The sequence below is a fragment of the Ovis aries genome, chromosome 3 (genome assembly GCF_016772045.2).
Source record: "Ovis aries strain OAR_USU_Benz2616 breed Rambouillet chromosome 3, ARS-UI_Ramb_v3.0, whole genome shotgun sequence".
Classification (NCBI taxonomy): Eukaryota; Metazoa; Chordata; class Mammalia; order Artiodactyla; family Bovidae; genus Ovis; species Ovis aries.
The window spans coordinates 107,597,123-107,617,650 of record NC_056056.1 but is presented as its reverse complement, the minus strand read 5'-3'; the positions used below and the strand labels follow the sequence as shown (position 1 = coordinate 107,617,650).

At 41.5% G+C, this 20,528-nt stretch overlaps 1 protein-coding gene across 1 annotated transcript in view; it reads right to left on the bottom strand.

Annotated features, from left to right (window-relative positions):
* LGR5 (leucine rich repeat containing G protein-coupled receptor 5) overlaps positions 1 to 20,528 on the bottom strand; it is a 131,813-nt gene that overhangs the window by 70,117 nt on the left and 41,168 nt on the right. Inside the window, exon 2 of the mRNA XM_042246516.1 lies at positions 2,882 to 2,953. Within this exon, the coding sequence (XP_042102450.1) occupies positions 2,882 to 2,953 (72 nt within the window). The remainder of the gene's footprint in view (positions 1 to 2,881; positions 2,954 to 20,528) is intronic.

Below are 20,528 nucleotides of genomic sequence, written 5' to 3'. Positions count from 1 at the left end.
TCAGTTTAACCACAGTTTGAAGTGTTCAGGTGTTTAAACCACTGTACTAAGTACTATCAGGGAAAACAAATGCACAGATGAATCACCCACAATTCCAAAGTCTCCTGCTTTCCTAGTATGGCTTTGAAAGCGAGTTTGCATTTTAGTTCTGATACTTACATACTCCATTATCTAGGGTAACTTCCTGTTTTCTCTGTACTTTAAAAAAAATCTTGAACTGAGAACAATAATGATATCTACTTTCACAGGGTTGTTAAGAGGGCTCAGTGGAATGACATGCGTAAAACATTTTGATCAGTGCCTGTCACAGAGCAAGCTATTATTGTTGTCATTATGTTATTATATAAAAGATTTTACACTTCACAAGAGAATATAGACTTAACCACAGCTAAGCCTAACAGAAATAATCAGCACGTAACAAAAGCATAATCAAAATGCTCTGCTCCATGGGGGTGCGTGTGCGTGTGTGTGTGTGTAAACCCACAGAACCCTCAATTTAGCCTTGGGAAGAAAGGAATAAACTAAGCAGAGTTAATCATTTTTCCAGGTTCTGTAAATATTATCCCTTTTTGCTACTAAATCAATAATGATACCTTCAAAACATCATTTAACTGGAGCATGGAATTATATATGGGAAACTGATCTTGCTTTTAAATTCAGCAAGTTGGCCAGCTCAGCAAAGGGAATTTCAGAACAGGAGGAAATGGAATGAATAGTCTTTGAAGGAGTTCCTCTACTTCTGAAATTCTATGATTCCATAATCAAGATTCTTGATGGAGTTTCCAGAGATATAAAAAAAGACAATTCAGAAAAACAGCCCTTTCCTGTTGTAGTTCCTTCTCCCTTTTACCATAACCCCCCATTTTTTTCTCAACTATCTTTTGAAGAACTGGTCTTAGGTGAGAAATAACATTTACTACATTAAGAAAGGGGGCTTCCCTGGTGGCTCAGCAGTAAAGAATCTGCCTGCAATGCAGGAGACGTGGATTGGATCCCCAAGTCAGGAAGATCCCCTGGAGGAGGATACGGCAACCCACTCCAGTATCTCGCCTGGAGAATCCCATGGACAGAGGAGCCTGGTGGGCGACAGTCCATAGGGTCGCAAAGAGTTGGACACAACAGAAGCAGCTGAATATGTAGCATGCGTGAACAAAGAGGAGTTATTCTGAATAAGTTGGGTCATCAAGGGAAGAACTCTATTAAATCCTCGAAGAAGTGGATTATTTACTGATTTGGCTTGTGGTCTAAAGTTGAGCTGTGTGTTGGGGGAGAATGGAAGTCTTTCGCCATTGCATACTATAAAGAAATTAAAGAGAAAAGCACTGGGAATGCATATTTTAGAAATGTGGGGATAAATAAGACTAAGTATCGCATGTAAATTATGGTGATGGAGAGTGGATGAAAAGAATGTAAATAAGAAAAAAACACTGATGTTTGAAATTTACTAAAAAAATCTAAAAATATTGGTTAATGTCAACTAAATCTGTTACTTTTTTCTATGATGGTGAACAAGCAGCTCCTTTTACACGTTTTGCTTTCTCATGAGTTCATTCATTCATCAAAAATGTATTGATTATTTGTTACATACCAGCAAACGAAGAGTAGGACAGATATGGTCCCTGTCCTGATGAGGGTTAATTTTTTAGTAACAGAAATGGCCAGAGAGAAAATAGAAGAGGAAAAAGAAGAGCCTGGACAAGCCAAAGTGAAAATCCATTTTCTGAATAATAAAAACTTGCTGTATAATCTAATAATTTAAGCGTCCCCACCATACCCCTCGATAACAATCAGGGCACATTCAGCTGATTCCAGTAGTAAAACAATAGCATTTGTGAAAAAGGTAATGCCATCAAAAATAAATATAGATCCAGCTCTCAAGGGGAGAAATCTGAGAATACTATCCTCTTGGAAAAATATGATCGATGTACTGTAATCTAGTTGTGATGGATGGTTCTTCAACCTCCCAAGGTAGATGGTGTGGTGTATCAACAATTTAAATTACTCCTCAAATTGGACCCTGACTAGGAATTATAAAGGAAGTATTTTCAAAAGAGGTCACTGCCTAAACAATTCCTTTAATCAACAGTCAGAGGATTTATTTAGCTGATGGTGCCAAACTTTCTTCATGAAGACTACAATGGTACATCCCCCCTAGTTCCCGCCCCTCAAAAGGGCAAGAGGATCAAAAGAATTTTTAAATGCAGATTTTGGTTTACAGAGTTCTTTTTCATCTTCTGGAAAGTGATTACCAGACTTAATCAAGATTCCTCTGTGTATCATTAGCTAATTTTAACTCTCTCTCTCTTTTTTTTTTTACAATGAGTTTGGGAAAGACCACTTTTAAGTCCTCTGTGAATTTCATGTTTTTCTGTTCAAGCCTTCAGGGAAGCTAAATTTAAAAGTAGAAAAATAGTAATTAAAAGTGATTAGAACAAGAAGTTTTGGTGCTATGAGTTGAGGACTCAATTCTCCCTGTCATAAGCTGAACCAAGAGGCAGTTTTTGGTTTTGATTATAGCTTCACTTGCTATTTTAATAAACATGAACCAGTATTCAAACTTCTAATATCCTGCTGCTTACCCATTTCCAAAGAGCCATCCAGCTCTTTTAAACAGCCTTTGTTTTAAAATTTTAATTTGTTTGGCTCAGTCTCACCTTCGAAAGTTGTAGCCTTATGGTAAACTCTTTTATAAGTTGATTTCCAGAATCCTAAGTGATTCTCTCTTTTCCCCTCCCAACTAAGTGTTTCCTCATGGGCCAAAACCGTTGGTGCTGACAGCTTTCTTGCTTTGTTTTATCTGGTTCCCAGAGTAAATATGAGAGACAAATGTGAGAACGTGTCCAGCACTGACTGGACGCACCACGACTCTGGTGATACTTACAGCTCCTCCAGGAAGCGCAGACTGTGGAGAGGACTCGGGGGCAGCTGACTGATGTTGTTCATACTGAGGTCCCTGAGGGAAAAAGAGGCAGCATGTGAGGAGCCGCGTTTGCCACCACAAGGAAATCCAGCTGCTCAGTTCACACATTTTCAAGCAAGACAGCCAAAGGAACTCATTCTTCTGCTTGATGAATGAATTGTTCTTTTGCATCTTAAATATATTCCTTTCCTCCCACATCCCCTCAACATCATGGGCCCTCAAATCAGAGATCCTAGGAGGAGCTTATATGGAATTCAACACGATTTAGACCATTCGTGGGCATGGTTGTAATTCTCCACATTTAAAATGACCAGAGGAGCACAGAAGAGGAACAGACATAACACAACGCTAGATGTAACTCAATGTCGTGTACTGCTTTAAATTTTGTGACAAAGAAAAATGTCTTCACCATGCAACGGTGAAAGTCCTGTTTCTCTGGGACTATAAGCACCTTTTAAAAACAAATGTTTTGAATCAAAGAAACTTAAAACAAAACAAGACAAAAAGCCTATTCCCTCCTTCGAACGTGTTCCTTTTGCAGGTTCTCGGATTGCATTAAATGAGTGAAATGAACCATAAAACAAGGGTGTAATACGATCCTGCTCTGTAGCACACTTCCTGCTGGGTCTGCACAGTAGTTCCTGGCACAGGAAACAAGAAGCCACTTTGGGCGGAACTCAATCAATTTTTGTTTTAAGTGAAACTCCGTGTAATTAGATTTTATTCCATTTTTACTTTTCTATTTCTTTACTGTCTTTCACACAATCCTCCAGCATCGCTGGCATATGCCATCTGCATCTCAGAGGCCAAAAGATCAGCTGCTAGACAGAGTCTACTCAGGACAAGCTAAGACCACAAAACAGTCAGCTGAAGGTGGACTTAATCAATGACTTGCTCTAAGGAACAGATTTCGGACTCAGTGGGAGAAGGTGAGGGTGGGACGATTTGGCAGAGTCTCACTGAAACATATACATTACCATGTATAAAACTGATAGGCAGTGGCAGTTTGATGTAGGATGCAGGGCACCCAAAGCTGGTGCTCTGTGACAGCCTGGGATAGGGTGGGGAGAGAGGTGGTGGGCGTTCAGGATGGAGGGGACACGTGTATACCTAGGGCCGATTCATACTGATGAGTGGCAAAAACCATCACAATATGGTAGAGTGATTATCCTCCAATTAAAAATAAATAAATAAACTGAATTTAAAAAATGACTCATTCAAACCTGAAGACTCAGAACTAACACCATTATCGTCTCAGAGCAAGTATACAGACATAAAGTTTATCTTGAGATAAAATAAAGAGCTTCTTTTTATTGTTTAAAAGTGTTTAATTGATATATAACATTGTATTCATTTTAGTATACAGCATCATGACATATTCATACATTGTGAAATGATTACCACAATAAGTTAGTGGACATTCATCACCACAGTTACAAAAATTTTTTTCTTATGGTGAGAATTTCTGTTAGCAACTTTCAAATATACAAGTATATTTGTTATACAAGTATTATAACCATAGCCACTACGCTGTACATTATATCCCCAGGACTTATTTCTCTCATAACTGGAAATTTGTATCTTTTGACCACCTATGCCAATTTTACCCAGGAGCTTTTAAAAGAATCTGAATTATTTTTGTTATTGAAGAGATCACATCCATTGCACCTAACCAGCAGGTTTTAGTATTGATAGCTTGATGCCTTTATCAAATATTAACTTTTAATCAGGGATGCCAAGAATTAAAGGATCTGACTCTATGCCTTTAAAAAACCATGAGCATGTATGGGGAATGTAAAATATTTTGCTAAATGTTTCAGAATATGGCAAAACCCCCAGAATTATTATTTTTAATATGTTAATAACAATGCAGTAGCCGAGTAAGATGCTATATTCTCAAGCAAAACTGAACAATGCTAAAAATATAGACTAAAAATTTATGTTGCCCCTATATTCAGAATCTGAATGTTTTTCCTGACAGTGTTTAGATAAGAGAGGCAAATAACTGATCAGCAATTTTAGTTCCCAGGGCAGCTATTTCTCTGAAGTAGGAAGGTGGCTGAGTCCACTGAACAGGCATGTATTAACCTAACCAATACAGTTTCTGAATTCCTTACAATGACTCTATAATCTCTGCAAAGACTTGCTAGTTCTCAGGGCTATTCACTTACTTTTAACTGACATCCCACTTATTTCCTAAAGGGATTGGGTGATTTGCTTTCCAAGCATGTTTATTTGTAACTTAGATCCAAACAGTCTCCAGAAGCTGGTGTGGATGGCAGTGACATTCCTCTCCTTTCGTATTTCCCTGTGTGATGTGCAGATCGGTTAGGGACAAACGTTGAGCTTGTCTATGTGCAGAAAGCTCTAACTAGAACAAGGAAATTTACACATGAAGGAGATTCATAAGCACTCCATATTATTTTACTGTTTATTACCCTATTTCAGGCGCCTGAAAGTGAAGCTTGTATGGGTGTGCATCCTCAGGGCGCCTCCCGGAGCATCTCTTGCGGCGGAGCGGCAGCGTGAAGGCGTAGTTGGAGCACAGTGTCTCGGGTTTGCATCCTGCTTTCCCTGTGCACTAGCTGCACGGTCTGGAGGAAATGAACCTCCCTGAGTAGGCTTCCTCGTATTTAAACCAGGGTGCCCCTACACTGCTTCCCAGCTGTTTCAGTGGTAAAGAATACCCCTGGCAACGCCGGAGACGCGGTTTCGATCCCTCAGTCGGGAAGATCCCCTGGAAGAGGAAATGGAAACCCACTCCAGTTTTCTTGCCTGGAAAATTCCACAGACAAGAGGAGCCCGGCGGGCTGCGGTCCATGAAGTCGTAAAAGAGACAGACACGAGTGAGTACGCACTCAAGTCCCTACGTTAATGGTTTCATACCCAAGGATAGCTGTTTCCAGTCAGGAGGGAGAGCGACTTCATTTGCTTCTTGGAAAGGCGAGTACCCCTCCCTCCCAAGAGGAGCTAATCACTTGTCCCTGTTACCTGACACTGGTTTAGAAAAGGAGCTCATAACAGTCGGCCCTCCATATCTGTGGGTTTGGCAGGGGCAAATTCAGAGGGCCGACGGTTTTCATTGGACCAAACCCTTTAAGAGACGTGAGCATCCTCAGATTTTGGTATCTGCAGGTGTTGCTAGGACCAATCCTCTGAGCACACTGAGCAACCACTGGATTGCTAAAACAGCTCTTTACCACGTGCTTTCTAATACAGACTGTTTTCCTCTAAAGAGCCGCTAAGGATGCAGATAAACCTATAGTAGAAAAAATAATAATGACGATTCAGAGTAAAATGAAATAGGTCTTTAAAATATACATTCAAAGCAGGTAGGGTAAAAATGAACTTGTCAGCATTCACCTTTTCTGTGTGCACCTTTTGCCTTGATGTTCAAATGTAATACTGGCCTGAGTGCTTCCCAAACTATCCATGGTAAAAGACCAACTTAGAAAAGTTCTGGTTTACTGTGGACTTGTATCTTTAGAAAATATTATAAAATTAATTACCAGAGAAGTCAAAAACACAAAGATAAACAAAATATAAGCCTCAATATTTTGTTATGTGACTTGACAGAGATTATTCAATTACTGTGAACATTTCTAAACTTTTACTCTCAAATCCTTATCTGTTGCAGATTGGTAAAAAATAATCCTGTTCTGGGTTAGGGTCTTAGACCTCTCGTTTTGGTGAGCAATGTCTGTGCTTTCCTTCAGGTCAAGAAGGGCAAGGCTTAAATGACTTTTAGCCTGTTCAAGTTAGAGTAAAACATAATAGAATGAGAATGTTTGGCTACTAGAGAAGGCTGGCGCTCACCAGGGCGTGGACACCTGTTTGTAAGGGAAGAAAATGAAGTTCACAGAGGTGACGGGTCTCCAAGTCACAGTGCAGAACTCAGTGGGAAAGCCCCTGGGTTGAAGATTAGATCGATACTTGCCCTAGGACTTTTGCTTTTCCTTTCTTCCTACAAACTTTCCACTCTATGCAGAAATATCCTCTCTCTCACTCTTAAATTATTTTCAAACTCTTCCTTTTATTTTTCTACAGTATCTAGTTTTTCTGACTCACACAAAACACATACAACCATAGCAGAATGAAGAGTTCTTAAAAAGCTTATATCTGTGCCTTCTGTCTGTGTTTATACCTGTCTCATTTTTAAACTATCATTAAAAAGCCCCTATTTCATAGCACATTTGGCCCACAGTTTAGTTTCCTAAAATCAGTGAAGCAATGTAATGCATTTCTTTCCTTTTTTTCATCTTTTGCCAAGATGTTGGAATGAATTTTGAAGAACTGATCACTAGGTAAAAAGATTTCATCAGAAATGGAGGATTCATTGTCACAGGACGATCAAATATGTTAAACTATTCTGCCCTGTCTCTGACCCAGGTCTTGTCTGTGCTGTGTTAATGACCGTATCTGGAAATCTAGAACAGAATTTGCAGAGTTCCATGAAAGCTGGTGACTGTATATTGGAATCATCACAGGAGCTTTAAAAAATATGGATGCCTGGATCCCATCCCCTGAGTTTCTGAGTCAGCTGGTCCAGTATGGGCACTGGAATTTTAAAAAGCTTCTCATGTTATTTGAATATTCAGTCAAGAAATGTGAACATTGCTTAAATAGATGGGGAAACAGTGGAAACAGTGGAAACAGTGTCAGACTTTATTTTTTGGGGCTCCAAAATCAGTGCAGATGGTGACTGCAGCCATGAAATTAAAAGACGCTTACATCTTGGAAGAAAAGTTATGACCAACCTAGATAGCATATTCAAAAGCAGAGACATTACTTTGCCGACTAAGGTCCGTCTAGTCAAGGCTATGGTTTTCCTGTGGTCATGTATGGATGTAAGAGTTGGACTGTGAAGAAGGCTGAGCGCTGAAGAATTGATTCTTTTGAACTGTGGTGTTGGAGAAGACTCTTGAGAGTCTCTTGGACTGCAAGGAGATCCAACCAGTCCATTCTGAAGGAGATCAGCCCTGGGATTTCTTTGGAGGGAATGATGCTGAAGCTGAAACTCCAGTACTTTGGCCACCTCATGCGAAGAGTTGACTCATTAGAAAAGACTCTGATGCTGGGAGGGATTGGGGGCAGGAGGAGAAGGGGACGACAGAGGATGAGACAGCTGGATGGCATCATGGACTCGATGGACGTGAGTCTGAGTGAACTCTGGGAGTTGGTGATGGACAGGGAGGCCTGGCGTGCTGTGATTCATGGGGTTGCAAAGAGTCGGACACGACTGAGCGACTGAAGTGAACTGAACTGAACTCTTTCTAAATTTCTAGATGGGTGTTCTCAGTTTTACAACTTACTCAAAATTTAATAGGCTTACTGAAGGTACTGTTTCCTCTGGGTAGAGAGTTCCACCTAAGCAGATGGTATCTTTCTCTTGAAAATGTGCTTGTTGCTTGCAACTTTATTATTTTTTCTTCATTTGACAAAATATTAATTGAGCATTGGGGCTTCCCAGGTAGCACAGTGGTAAAGAATTTGTCTGCTGATGTAGGAGATGCAAGAGATAGATTTGATCCCTGGGTCAAGAAGACCCCTTGGAGTAGGAAATGGCAACCCACTCCAGTATTCTTGCCTTGAAAATGCCATGGACAGAGGAACCTGGTGGGCTACAGTCCATGGGGTTGCAAAGAGTTGGACACGACTGAGTGACTAAGCATGCACACACAATTGAGCATTCGCTGTGGTCAGGTCTGGGAACACAGTGGAGAATAAAGGTGAGTCTTTCCCCTTTTCTGCTGTCTCTAAGTTTGTTGTTGTTCAGTAGCCAGGTTGTGTACAACTCTCTGCGACCCCATGAACTGCAGCATGCCAGGCTTCCCTGTCCTTCACTCTCTCCCTGAGTCTGCTCAAATTCATTTCCACTGAGTCAGTAATGCCATCCAGCCATGGTATCCTCTGTTTTCCCTTCACTTGCCCTCACCCAGCATCAGTATCTTTTCCAGTGAGTCGGCTCTTTGCATCAGAGCTGACTATTGCTCTATGCTCCAATACTTTGGAGCTTCAGCTTCAGTCCTTCCAGTGAATATTCAGGGTTGATTTCCGTTAGGACTGACCAGTTTGATCTCCTCACAGTCTAAGGGACTCTCAAGAGTCCTCGCCAACACTACAATACAAAAACATCAATTCTTCATCACTCAGCCTTCTTTATGGTCCAACTCTCACATCCGTACATGACTACTGGAAAAGCTATAGCTTTGACTATATGGACTTTTCTTGGTAAAATGATGTCTCTGCTTTTTAATACACTGTCTAGGTTTATCACATTTTTTCTTCCAAGAAGCAAATGTCTTTTAATTTCATGGCTGCAGTCACCGTCTGCAGTGATTTTGGAGCCCAAGAAAAGAAAATCTTTCACTGTTTCCACTTTTTCCCTATGAAGTGTTGGGACCGGATGCCATGGTCTTGGTTTTCTGAATGTAGCTTTAAGCCAGTTTTTTCGCTTTCCTCTTTCACCTTCATCAAGGGGCTCTTTAGTTCTTCACTCTCTGCCATTAAAATGGTATCATCTGCATATCTGAGGTAAGATGCTGAAGGTACTCAATGTTAATTCCGCTACAAAGCTTGCTCTGGATCTAGCCTCTCAGCTCTATCTTTGTCAGGTCCCTGTTCTGGAGATAACTGTTCTGTTCTCCTATGTACGGTGTCTCCTTATTCTAGGTCATCTACACCAGGGCCAGAGAGGTCACCCTGAAAATCCATCCGAGCATGTCACTCCATTCAGCCACTGCTAGCCAATGAGAAAGGCACCCTCTGGGATGATCTGGAGAAGTGTTTTCCCTCCAGGAGGGGAGGGTGGTAAATTAAAGAAAAGATCATTTTCCTCCTGCTCAAGCAGCCACAGAGCGGGCTGAGTGGTTTGGCAAAGAGAGCTTGGCTTGGAGTTCAGCCCACCTTGGACAGTCCCTGTGCTGGGCATGACCTGCACAACCATAGCCAGCTTAGACAGCCCTGTCTGAGAATTTGGACTGACTCCAGGCTTCTTAGAGGAGCCAGTGTCCCAACTTTCTTAGGCCTAAAGCACGTTTCTGCCTTGATCTCATGCTACTTTATGTAACATGTGTTCCAGTTACGCTAAAATTCTCTCTGTTCCTCTTTGCCTCTGTCTTTACACATGTGATTCTCTTTCTTTCAAATGCATTATCCTATTTCCAAATAACTACTCTTGTCTTAACAGACGCCTGTGTTTCAGACATAACCTCTTCTTTTTCCAGCTTATTTGTTCTCTATTTCAACCTCTAGTCCTTTGATACTTCCAAGATCAAAGCCTTGTCTTAACCTAAGATCACACTTCGATCTCCTGGATCACTATCTCACCATCACTCTCAACTGTCTTTTGTTTCACACTCCTGGCAAAGCCCCAGCTCTGGGAGAACACCATAATTCCCCTTCTCTGCTACTATCTCAGTGCGCTGAGTGCTACTACAAAAGGAAGGCTCACAAACGTGCAGATGAGTTACTATACATTCATGGGTTTTGTGGGCTCTCAACACTGCTGCACAGTCCTGATATTTGCCATGGCTCAATTTACTCCTGTGGGGACTGCTGCCAACCTTCCCCACTGGCCTCAAACCTCTTAATCAACAACCACTCCCATCATGGGCACTGTCCCTCTGACTTTGTGGAATTTACTGGGATTCTTTGGACCCAACATGAAATCAGCCAATTTTTGGTTCTCTTTTGCCCCCTGCTTATGATACCCACACCTTTCTCTTGCTCATGGATGAGCACCCTCCACCCTCCACCCTCAGGATGCTACAGCACATTATTTCATGAACAGTTCCTTCTATTTCCTGCATTTTCAGCTTCTTTCTCTTCCCTTCCAGTGTATAAACATAGTTAAGTTTTTTTCTGTGACTAAAACAAACAAGCAAATCCAGATCTTTGGCTCTCCTTCTTCCTCTACCTGCTACCCAATATTGCTCATCCTTTAGGGCTGTTTCTTGTCTCTAATTGTAGCCTCTGCCTCCTATTCCCTTTCTAGCTCACCACACTCAGGCTTCCACCCTTGCACTCCAGTGAAACTGCTCCCACCATAGAAACAACGCCCTCCAGGTTGTCAAATCTAACGAGCACGTGACCGCCTGGACCTCTCCCCTGCACCAGACTCTCTTTCTGGAAGCTCTGTACTCTACAGCTTCCAAGGCATTGTTCTCGCAGGATTCTGTCCATACTTTCCCAGCTTGCTGCTTCATAGACTCTTTGTGGCACTGTCTTCTATTTTCCCCTTCAGTGGCAGGGTTCCCTGGAGCTCTACCCTGGGCCTAGTGCTCTGCAATCCTTACCCTTTCTTCTTGCTGACTGGTATTTACTCTCATCAGTCCTGAATATTCATTGGTAGGACTGATGCTGAAGCTGAAACTCCAATACTTTGGCCACCTGATGCTAAGAGCTGACTCATTTGAAAAGACCCTGACGCTGGGAAAGATTGAGGGCAGGAGGAGAAGGGGACAACAGAGGATGAGATGGTTGAATGGTATCACCGACTCGATGGACATGGGTTTGGGTGAACTCCAGGAGTTGGTGATGGACAGGGAGGCCTGACGTGCTGCAGTTCATGGGGTTGCAAAGAGTTGGACACCTTGAGTGACTGAACTGAACTGAACTGAACTGAACTTACTCTCATGTGTTTAAGTATTACTTAGATGCCTACAACCCTTCCAAGCCATATTCTTCCTCTTCATCTCTCTTCTCCAGAATCATATATCTAATTTCCTTCTGCATATTGCATTTAGCAATGGAATGCACCATGTCTAAAACAGAAATAACTATTTTCTCTTCCGAACTCATTTTCCTCCTGTGGGGCCAGTTTCTAGTTAATACCATCACCATATTCCTGTCAAAAAGTCCAAATATTAGATACTATTCAAGCCTTGCCACTTTCTTAATCCTCCCTGCCTATTCCTTTTTCTCTTTTCCAACTCTGCCCTTAGCACCTCAGACCCAGTCATCTGAAACTGTCTCCTAACTCCACAGGAGCCTGCTTCTAGAAGATTCCTATATCTTACCCTCCAAGTGACAACTAGAGTGAGCTTTCCAAGAATGCAGAATTAGCCACCCTTCTTAAAACTTTTCAATTTCCCTCTCACCTTCCAAATGATATCCACTTTTGTAGCACACCTACCCTTTGCCACTTGGGCATATTGATTATAATTTATCCTTCAAGACTCCAGTTGCGTAGATGTCATCTCCTCCAGGAGATCTGCCTCAGCTCTGAGATCAGGGTAAGTGATCTGCTCTCTGTCATCCTATATCACCCTCACACATTTAACGACCTCTTAGTGAAATGCTGTGATGTCTTGATCTTCTGCAGCTAGGCTGTATTCCTCATAATCAGCGGCCATTATTTTCATCACAGTGCTTCTAATGTCTGGCCCTGTCTTTCTATGTAGGAAGCACTCAGTGAATGTTGAATTGAACCCTCTTCTATTGCAGCTGTCCTATGAGTGGGCAGATGATCTCCCCATCTATTAAAAGCAAGTGTCTCATCCAAGGACTACAGATCTCCTAAGTGTGAGCTATGTAACCCTTCTGGTATAAAACACTTTTGGAAACAAAACCTACTTTGTGTTGTGCCCATCTTCCGTGAAGATTTTTGCTCATAATTTGGGCTGTGGTTTCCCTTTTCAGTTGGTCCTCTCTGTCTTCTGACCTAGGGATTCCTCAGAGATGCTCACCCACTGAAGGCCCCCTTCTACTGTTAAACTCAAGCACCTTTATGCTGATGTCTCTCTTCCCCTCCTCTTTCTCTCCTTCTGTTCTTCTGCCTGCCCCCTCCTCATATTTTTCCTCCTCCTTCCTCTTCCCCTCTTCTTCTTGCTTCAACTTTTCCTTTTCTCCTGAAGAATATCTTTCTTATCATTTCCATGGATTCATTGTAGGATGCATGACTACAGCAGGTACCTAGTCCATCATCTTAAAATCCAGCCATACTGTCTCCATTTGAGACCTGATACATGAACCAGTGAACAGAGAGGTCATTCCTTGTAGTGTGACTATTAAACAAAGAAGAAAACGACAACACATGGTTCTTTAATCTCTGCCACACTTGAAGACAAATATTTTCTTCTTTAGCAGAACCACACAATTCCTATTTCTTCTAATGACAATCATACAAAATTTGTTTTGGGAGAGCCAATAACATTTACCTTTTTGCCAGACACCTTTGTGAACTAAGAATCCAGGCTGGAACCATTTTGGCATTTTTAAATTGATCACTTTTTAAATAGGTTTCTAGAGATAAGCCCTCCTATGAACTTCAAAGAGAAAGGTGCAGGCTTGAGTAGCATTTTATGATGGCATGAATAATGTTATGTCCAGATACTTTTCCATATTATTGTCTTTAACTTTAGAACAATGTATCTTTGAAAAATAATTTTTACTGAATTATAACATATATGAGGAAAGGAATAAATCCTAATTGTCCAGCCCACTGAATTTTCACAATGGAAACACACCCTTGTAAACTAGCTCAAATCAAGAACTAATACACTGCCACCACCTCAGAGGCTCACCTTTCCTTCCACCCACTACTCCCCCCAAAAGTAACCAATCTGCTAACTTCTAATACTTTATATTAGTTTTCTTGATTTTATGTTTCTACAAATGGAATTTCAGAGTGCATAGTATTTTTTTAAAGACTTTATGTTTTACAGCATTTTTAGGCTCACAGCATAATTGAAAGTATAGAGATTCCCTATATCTGTCCCTTCTGCCGACAGATGCATAGCCTCCCCCATCATCAACATCCCCCACCAAAGTGGTAAATTTGTTACAGCTGACGGACCTATGCTACACCATAGTCACCCAAAGTCTGCAGCTGACATGAGGGCTCATTCTTGGTGCTTTACAGTCTATGGGTTTGACACGCAGCCACCATTATGATATCATGCGGAGTGTTTTCATTGCCCTAAAAATCCTGTCTGCTCTGTCTAGTCATCCCCCCATCCCCCAACAACTACAGATCTTCTTACTGTCTTCATAAGGTTTGCATTTTCCAGAATGTCAGAGTTAGAATCACAGGTATGTAGCCTTTTCAGATTGACTTCTTTTCACTAAGTATTACAGAACATAGCTTTTTGAGTTTTTTTTCTCTAGTGTCTTTTACTCACTTATGAAATTTATTCATGTGTTGCATGTAGCAATGGTAAATTCCTTCTCAGTGCAATATAGTGTCTCATTATATGGTTATACTACGGTTCATCTACTGGACTATTGACAAACACTTGGTTTTTCCAGTGGTCATGTATGGATGTGAGAGTTGGACTCTGAAGAAAGCTGAGTGCCGAAGAATTGATGCTTTAAACTGTGGTGCTGGAGAAGACACTTGTGAGTCCCTTGGACTGCAAGGAGATCCAACAGTCAATCCTAAAGGAGACCAGTCTTGAGTGTTCATTGGAAGGACTGACGCTGAAGCTGAAACTCCAATACTTTGGCTACCTCATGCGAAGAGTTGACTCATTGGAAAAGACCCTGATGCTGGGAGGGATTGGGGGCAGGAGGAGAAGGGGATGACAGAGGATGAGATGGCTGGATGGCATCACAGACTCGATGCACATGAGTTTGAGTGAACTCTGGGAGTTGGTGATGGACAGGGAGGCCTGGCGTGCTGTGGTTCATGGGGTCGTAAAGAGTCGGACATGACTGAGCGACTGAACTGAACTGAACTGAACTGGGCTCTTTTTAGCCTGCGGCTATTATGAATGATGTTGCTATAAAAATTCTTGAATATGCCTTTAGTTGAACAGATATGCAAGTGCATATCTGTTCAGTATATATCTAGGAGTGGAATATCTGGGTCTTGGTATATATGTATGTTCAGCTTTAATAAACCCTGCCAAATTGTTTCCTAAATTGGCTATCTTGATTCATACTCCTCCAGTAGTGTATGAGAATTCCAGTTGTTTCATATCCAATTGTTTCCATTTGTTATTGCCAAAATTGGTATTATTTTGCTTTAAATCTTAGTCATTTTGGCTAAATGTATATATGATGGTATTTCATTGTGGTTTTAATTATCACTTCCTTCATGTTTAAGAGAGTTGAGTATCTTTTCCTGTGACTCCTGACCATCAAGATACTCTTTTTTTGTGAGGTACCAGAAAAATATCTTTTTTGATGACATTCAAAGTAAAATTAAAACTCAGTTGTTGTTACAAGTGAGACTATGCACTGATGTGTAGGGAAAAAAGCTAATCATTTCCTTACTCCTCTTCTAATAGTATCATTCTTCTGAGGCCTCAAAGTCATTCTCTGAGATAGCTGATGGTGTAACACTTAGGAGCATCTATTTGGGAGCTATTCTGCCTTAGCCCTGGCTTTGCTGTTTGTGAACTTAGTAACCCAGAGCAACTCTGTGCCTCAGTTACCTAATCTGTGAAATAATCTGGACCTAATAAAAGTATCTGCTTTATGGAATTTCTGTGAGAAATCATTGAGCTAATATGTGTAAAGTACTTAGAACAATATCTGACATGTTACAAGTACTATATATTTGCTATCATTATTATTATCACATAGAATCCCTTTTATGGTTTTACAAATGAAAACTCTTACCTGTCCAGATGTATTAAGAGTTGAGGAATGTTAGCTTATTGGTATTTATGATTATCTTGAAAGAAATCTCTTTAAAGTTACTGTTTAGAGATAGTAAGCTTATGTTCTACTGGTCCCTTTGCTTTATTAGCATTAATTCTTAATAGAAGCTTTGAAAAGATGGAGCCTCAGAGCTCTGTCAATAATAAGAGAAGAGATACAGTTTTTTGGGTGGATCACTTACTTAAAAACCTCATGAACTCAGAACATGCCTCCAAATAGAGAACTAAACAAACACAGAACAAAATAAAAACAAATGAACAAAGAAAAAATTACCAACAGCAAATAAAATCTTTTTAACAATCAGAATCAGAAGCCTACAAAGCCAGTGAATGTTTATATACTTTTCTCAAAGGGAAAGGTACCAGTCAGAAAGAAAAGATTCTTTATTTGGACAATCTTGGTTTTTGTTTGTTGGTTTGGCTTGGTTTTGAAATTCACAGTAGCAAATTACCTGGGGGAAGAAGACTCTATGAGGCTGGCCATGATATGGAAAAGCAGATTTAAGAGCTAAAATTACATCATCATCATCAATCACATTGATCTTTGTTCATTTAATGTAATAGTTCTAGATATTCCAAAAGCTTTCAACCAATTTGGAACCAAATTTTCCCCTTAAGTTAGTGAAGAGCTTTATATGTTCTAAAGGATGGTACAAAATCAACAGGAAAGTTTAAGAATCGAGGAATACGCTAAAGTTCTATCTCTTCTACTTCTCTCTAGTCTCTGTGAACAATTCTAGCCTTGAACTTGCACCTGCACTACAGATGTTTGTTTCTAACAGGTTTATATTTGAACTTCTCCATGTGGTTAATTGGTCAGTCACCTAAAACAACGTATTGACTCCTTGTTTTCTCTCTTTTTCCCAACTAGCTTTTCCCGTTGTATTTTCTTATCTTTGGCTTTCCTAAGCTAACATTGGCACTAAGTGGCAGAGCTGGGGTCTGAACCTGGTCCACCAGACTTCAGAGCGTGTGGGATCAGCCCTGTGCAGCTACACCGGGCACTAGAATCCAAGTTCCAGCTTCTGTTCTTGGCTGTCCCAGCTTGAGTCTCTGGTTCAGTCCTGACCCCCTGGATTAGGTTTGTGTGCTGTGTAGGGGCTTCCCAGGTCACAGAGGGGTAAAAGATCTGCCTGCCAATGCAAGACATGCAGGAGACTCGGGTTCAATCCTGAGTCAGGAAGGTCCCCTGGAGGAGGAAATGGCAACCCACTGCAGTATTTTTGCCTGGAAAATTCCATGGACAGAGCAGGCTGGCAGGCTACAGTCCTTGGGTTGCAGAGTCCCTCTAAACCCTTCACACAGTCTACATTCCAGTCACACCAGGGTGGCTTTTATTCTCCTAAGATGTCCTGAAGTTTTGCCCTCTAGATTGACACAAGATATATCTCCAGTGAACTTTCTGGTCAAGGGAAGGGATTTGGAGGAAACTTGTCCTGTGATTTCCTATGCCTAGGCTTTGCAGTAGTCATGAAGACCAAAGAACGCGCAAGTCAAGTGCTGGGCACAGGCCCTGTGCAGAGGAAGCTGCCACCACCCCCTCCTAGCCACGCCAGCCCAGCGGTATCCTCCCCATCTGTCGTTCCCAAGTGTTCCTCCTCTTCCTGCTTCTACTCCCAGCCCCGCTGTACACGCTCCACATGGTGGCAAAATGGAACTTTGCAAACCAGAAATAGAGAATTCCCTGGGACAGCCTGAAGTTCCCCAGCGCATTCCAGTTTGCTTGTAGGTTAAATCCAAACCCCTTAGCCTGGCTGAAAGGCCCCGGGTGGCCTCCCCCTCCTGACTCACCTCATTCATGCACTTAGCTTATGCCTGTCATGGGGCGGCTCCCCCTAGACCCCAAGCACTCCCCTACACAGATCTCTTCCGTGTGTTCAGGCCCGTGACACTCAACTACACCTCACCCTCCCTTCCGAGGGTTGCTCCTCTTCATTTTGAAGCATCACTTCAGATAAGCCTTCTTGACCTTCCGATCTAGAATAGGTCCTTTCCTGTTTCTGCTTGTTCTTTTCCCACCTCCTTCTACTCCCCTCCTTCCAGAACCACGGGCGCCACTGGCCACCTCCCGCCACAATTCTTTTCACTGAAGAATAGTTGGTGGTCATGTCTTCATTTATTTTCCTGTCCTCCTTTCCTGAATGCCATGGGGGCAGGGGGCTGCTAAATCTCCAGCTTTTTGCATTTCTTTTCCATGGGGATGGTCTTGATCCCTGTCTCCTGCACAATGTCACGAACCTCCGTCCATAGTTCATCAGGCACTCTGTCTATCAGATCTAGGCCCTGAAATCTATTTCCCACTTCCACTGTATAATGGTAAGGGATTTGACTTAGGTCATACCTGATGGTCTAATGGTTTCCCCTACTTTCTTCAATTGACTGAATTTGGCATACATTCTACTAGTTTGCTATTGAATAGTATGTGAGCCTGCATAGACACATCCCCTTCTCTCTAAATTGAAGGCTTTCTCCCATTAAATGAAACAATCTTTACTGTTCTTACCTCAGCTATATGGAGAATGAGAATGCAATGTTTATAAAATGTATTCTGAGATCCTTTGAAGTGCCTCCATATACTTAATCAACTCCTGTCATTTTTGCAATGCTTTAAAGCATTTAACACTCATGACAAAGTAGTAAAAACAGAAATGTAACTCTCCAAAAAGCCAGAATGCTGCAAGGTTTGAATTGAATTAAATTACCCAAGAGTTTGATTTAAACATTCCTTTTCTTTAAACCAAAATAATCCTGTACACTGGCTTGCATTTGAAAGGTGAGAGACAAAAATTTCTCCATGTGACAGTGGCACTTTTCAGTTATGCTTTGGGAATAATTGCCTAGTCTTCATTTCAATCTGAGGCTGATACACCAACTCTAAAGCGAAACTATTCAATTTCAGATTAAACTCTTTCCATTCAGTTTAAGCAAGATTCCAGTAGAGGGAGCAAAGTCAACAATTAGAGAAGAGAGACAAAACTCAGATATTCATTCAACAGGGAAAAGACCAAGGACTGAATTAACCTGAGAAATACATAAGACCTAATTTTACCTACCAATAACTTGGCTTACTTTCTAAAGTATTGCTGTCATAAAAGCAATTGTCTGCCTTTCCTTAACAGCTGCTACAGAACATTCGTTAATATGCTTCCAAGCTTCTCAAGAGCCAATAAGTCACTGATGAACTTTTAAAAACAACCAAAGTTGTAATCATTCATTGTTATTGGTTAATAAGTTGCAAAGCTTGAGAAAATGTAAAAATAAGTGTAACAGAGTCTTTTAGATCAAGTCTGACTACATATATAATCAGAAATTCCAAATGTTAGTGTAAGCCCTATCAAATGTACAATTATGAACTGAAAAAATGGAAGAGAAAAGAATGGGGAAATCCTACAAAGGTAAAATCCATGCTTGTATCTTTACATCTTGTGAAGGGAACTGAGCCAGATGTGGGAACACAATGAGGGCATACTGGTGATGAAGCCGGAAGAGCAACGCGCAAGAAAGCGAACCAACTGCGAGGGAGCGCGTTCACAAACCTGACTGCAAGCGGGACGGAAGTAGATGCTGACGCTCGTGGAGACTTGCCGTCAGCGGTCACACTGCCAGTGTCGGCTGCCCTGGAGTCGGGGCATCCACAGCCTACATGCCTGTGCAGGGCAGGCTTACTTACAGGTCCCTGGCAGTTCATCGTCATGACAGGAGGCCGTTATTAAAAAGGAAAATCCCCAGCACCACTTGTGGAATCAATGATCAGTAACGCAAGAAGGATTTTATGAATTAATACAATAGTGTGTAGTTTTAAAGGTGTGCTCACGAATATGAAACTTTTTATTCTTTCACTTTAAATTATAATTACATTTAAATATTATTTTAAATCAAAATGATAACACACACATATATGTTTATGCCTGCATACACACACACACACACACACACACACACAAAACAACTACAAGCCTTATAAAGAAAAAACCAAACACAAACACAAAACCTAAGCCCGCAGGCCCCTATTGCCCTTTCTGTTCCTGAGTCCCAGTTCTCAGAAGCAACCATTTGCACCTCAGAGTCTCAAGTCTCTCAAGATCACTCTCTTTAAAGTGTAATTTTCCAGTCTTCTGCCAGAGTCACTCCTTGAGGCAGGAGTTTGCATGGTGAGGTTGCAGTTGTCTGACTGTCTAAGCTAAGACGCTGAACAGCTTATTATTAAAAATTTCAGTGAATCTCCCTATTTTCAATAACTTTTGACCTTAAAGGGAACCCTCTTCCAGGGACTTGCCTGCTGGTCCAGTGGTTAAAAACCCACCTGCCCATGCAGGGGACACAGGCTCACTCCCTCGCCCAGGAAGACGGCCCCTGCTGCGGAGCGAATACGGGCGAGCTGCACCTGCCGAGCCCACACGCTGCAACTGCGGAAGCCGCGCGTCTGAGCCCGGGCTCTGCAACCAGAGAAGCGGCACTTTGAAGAGCCCCTGCACCACAAGCCGGCAACAGCTCTGGCTCACAGCAACAAAGAGCCAGCGCAGCCAAAAACACGCACAAAACAAGGACCTTTTCTAGGAGTTTACACAAGAATTGGCTTGCTTCTTGACTTAGTCCATGCCATTTCTCTGCTAATTCACTTCACACATTTGTTAACACATCCTTCCCATTATGATTTTCTCTCCTGTTCTCTTTATTTTTGTAGGTTTATGCATTTTAAATTGCTTTTCTGCCACTTGAAATAAACATGGATTTAATCTCTTTGTGTTTTTGATTTTTTTTTCCCTTAAGCTGAAGCCATATACCAATTATTCAAACATCACTTTTTTCAGGTATAATATTTCACTCTTATAATCCATAACAGCCTGATTTTAAAAATAGTCATGATATATTCTTTTCATGACGTTTCTCCTAGTCATCCGGAGGAACTTTGGTCCCCTAATTTTCCTTATGGATTTTCTTCCCAAATCATTCTAGAAGTCCCAGCCTTGGCTGGGATGACTCATCTGCACGCCAGGAAC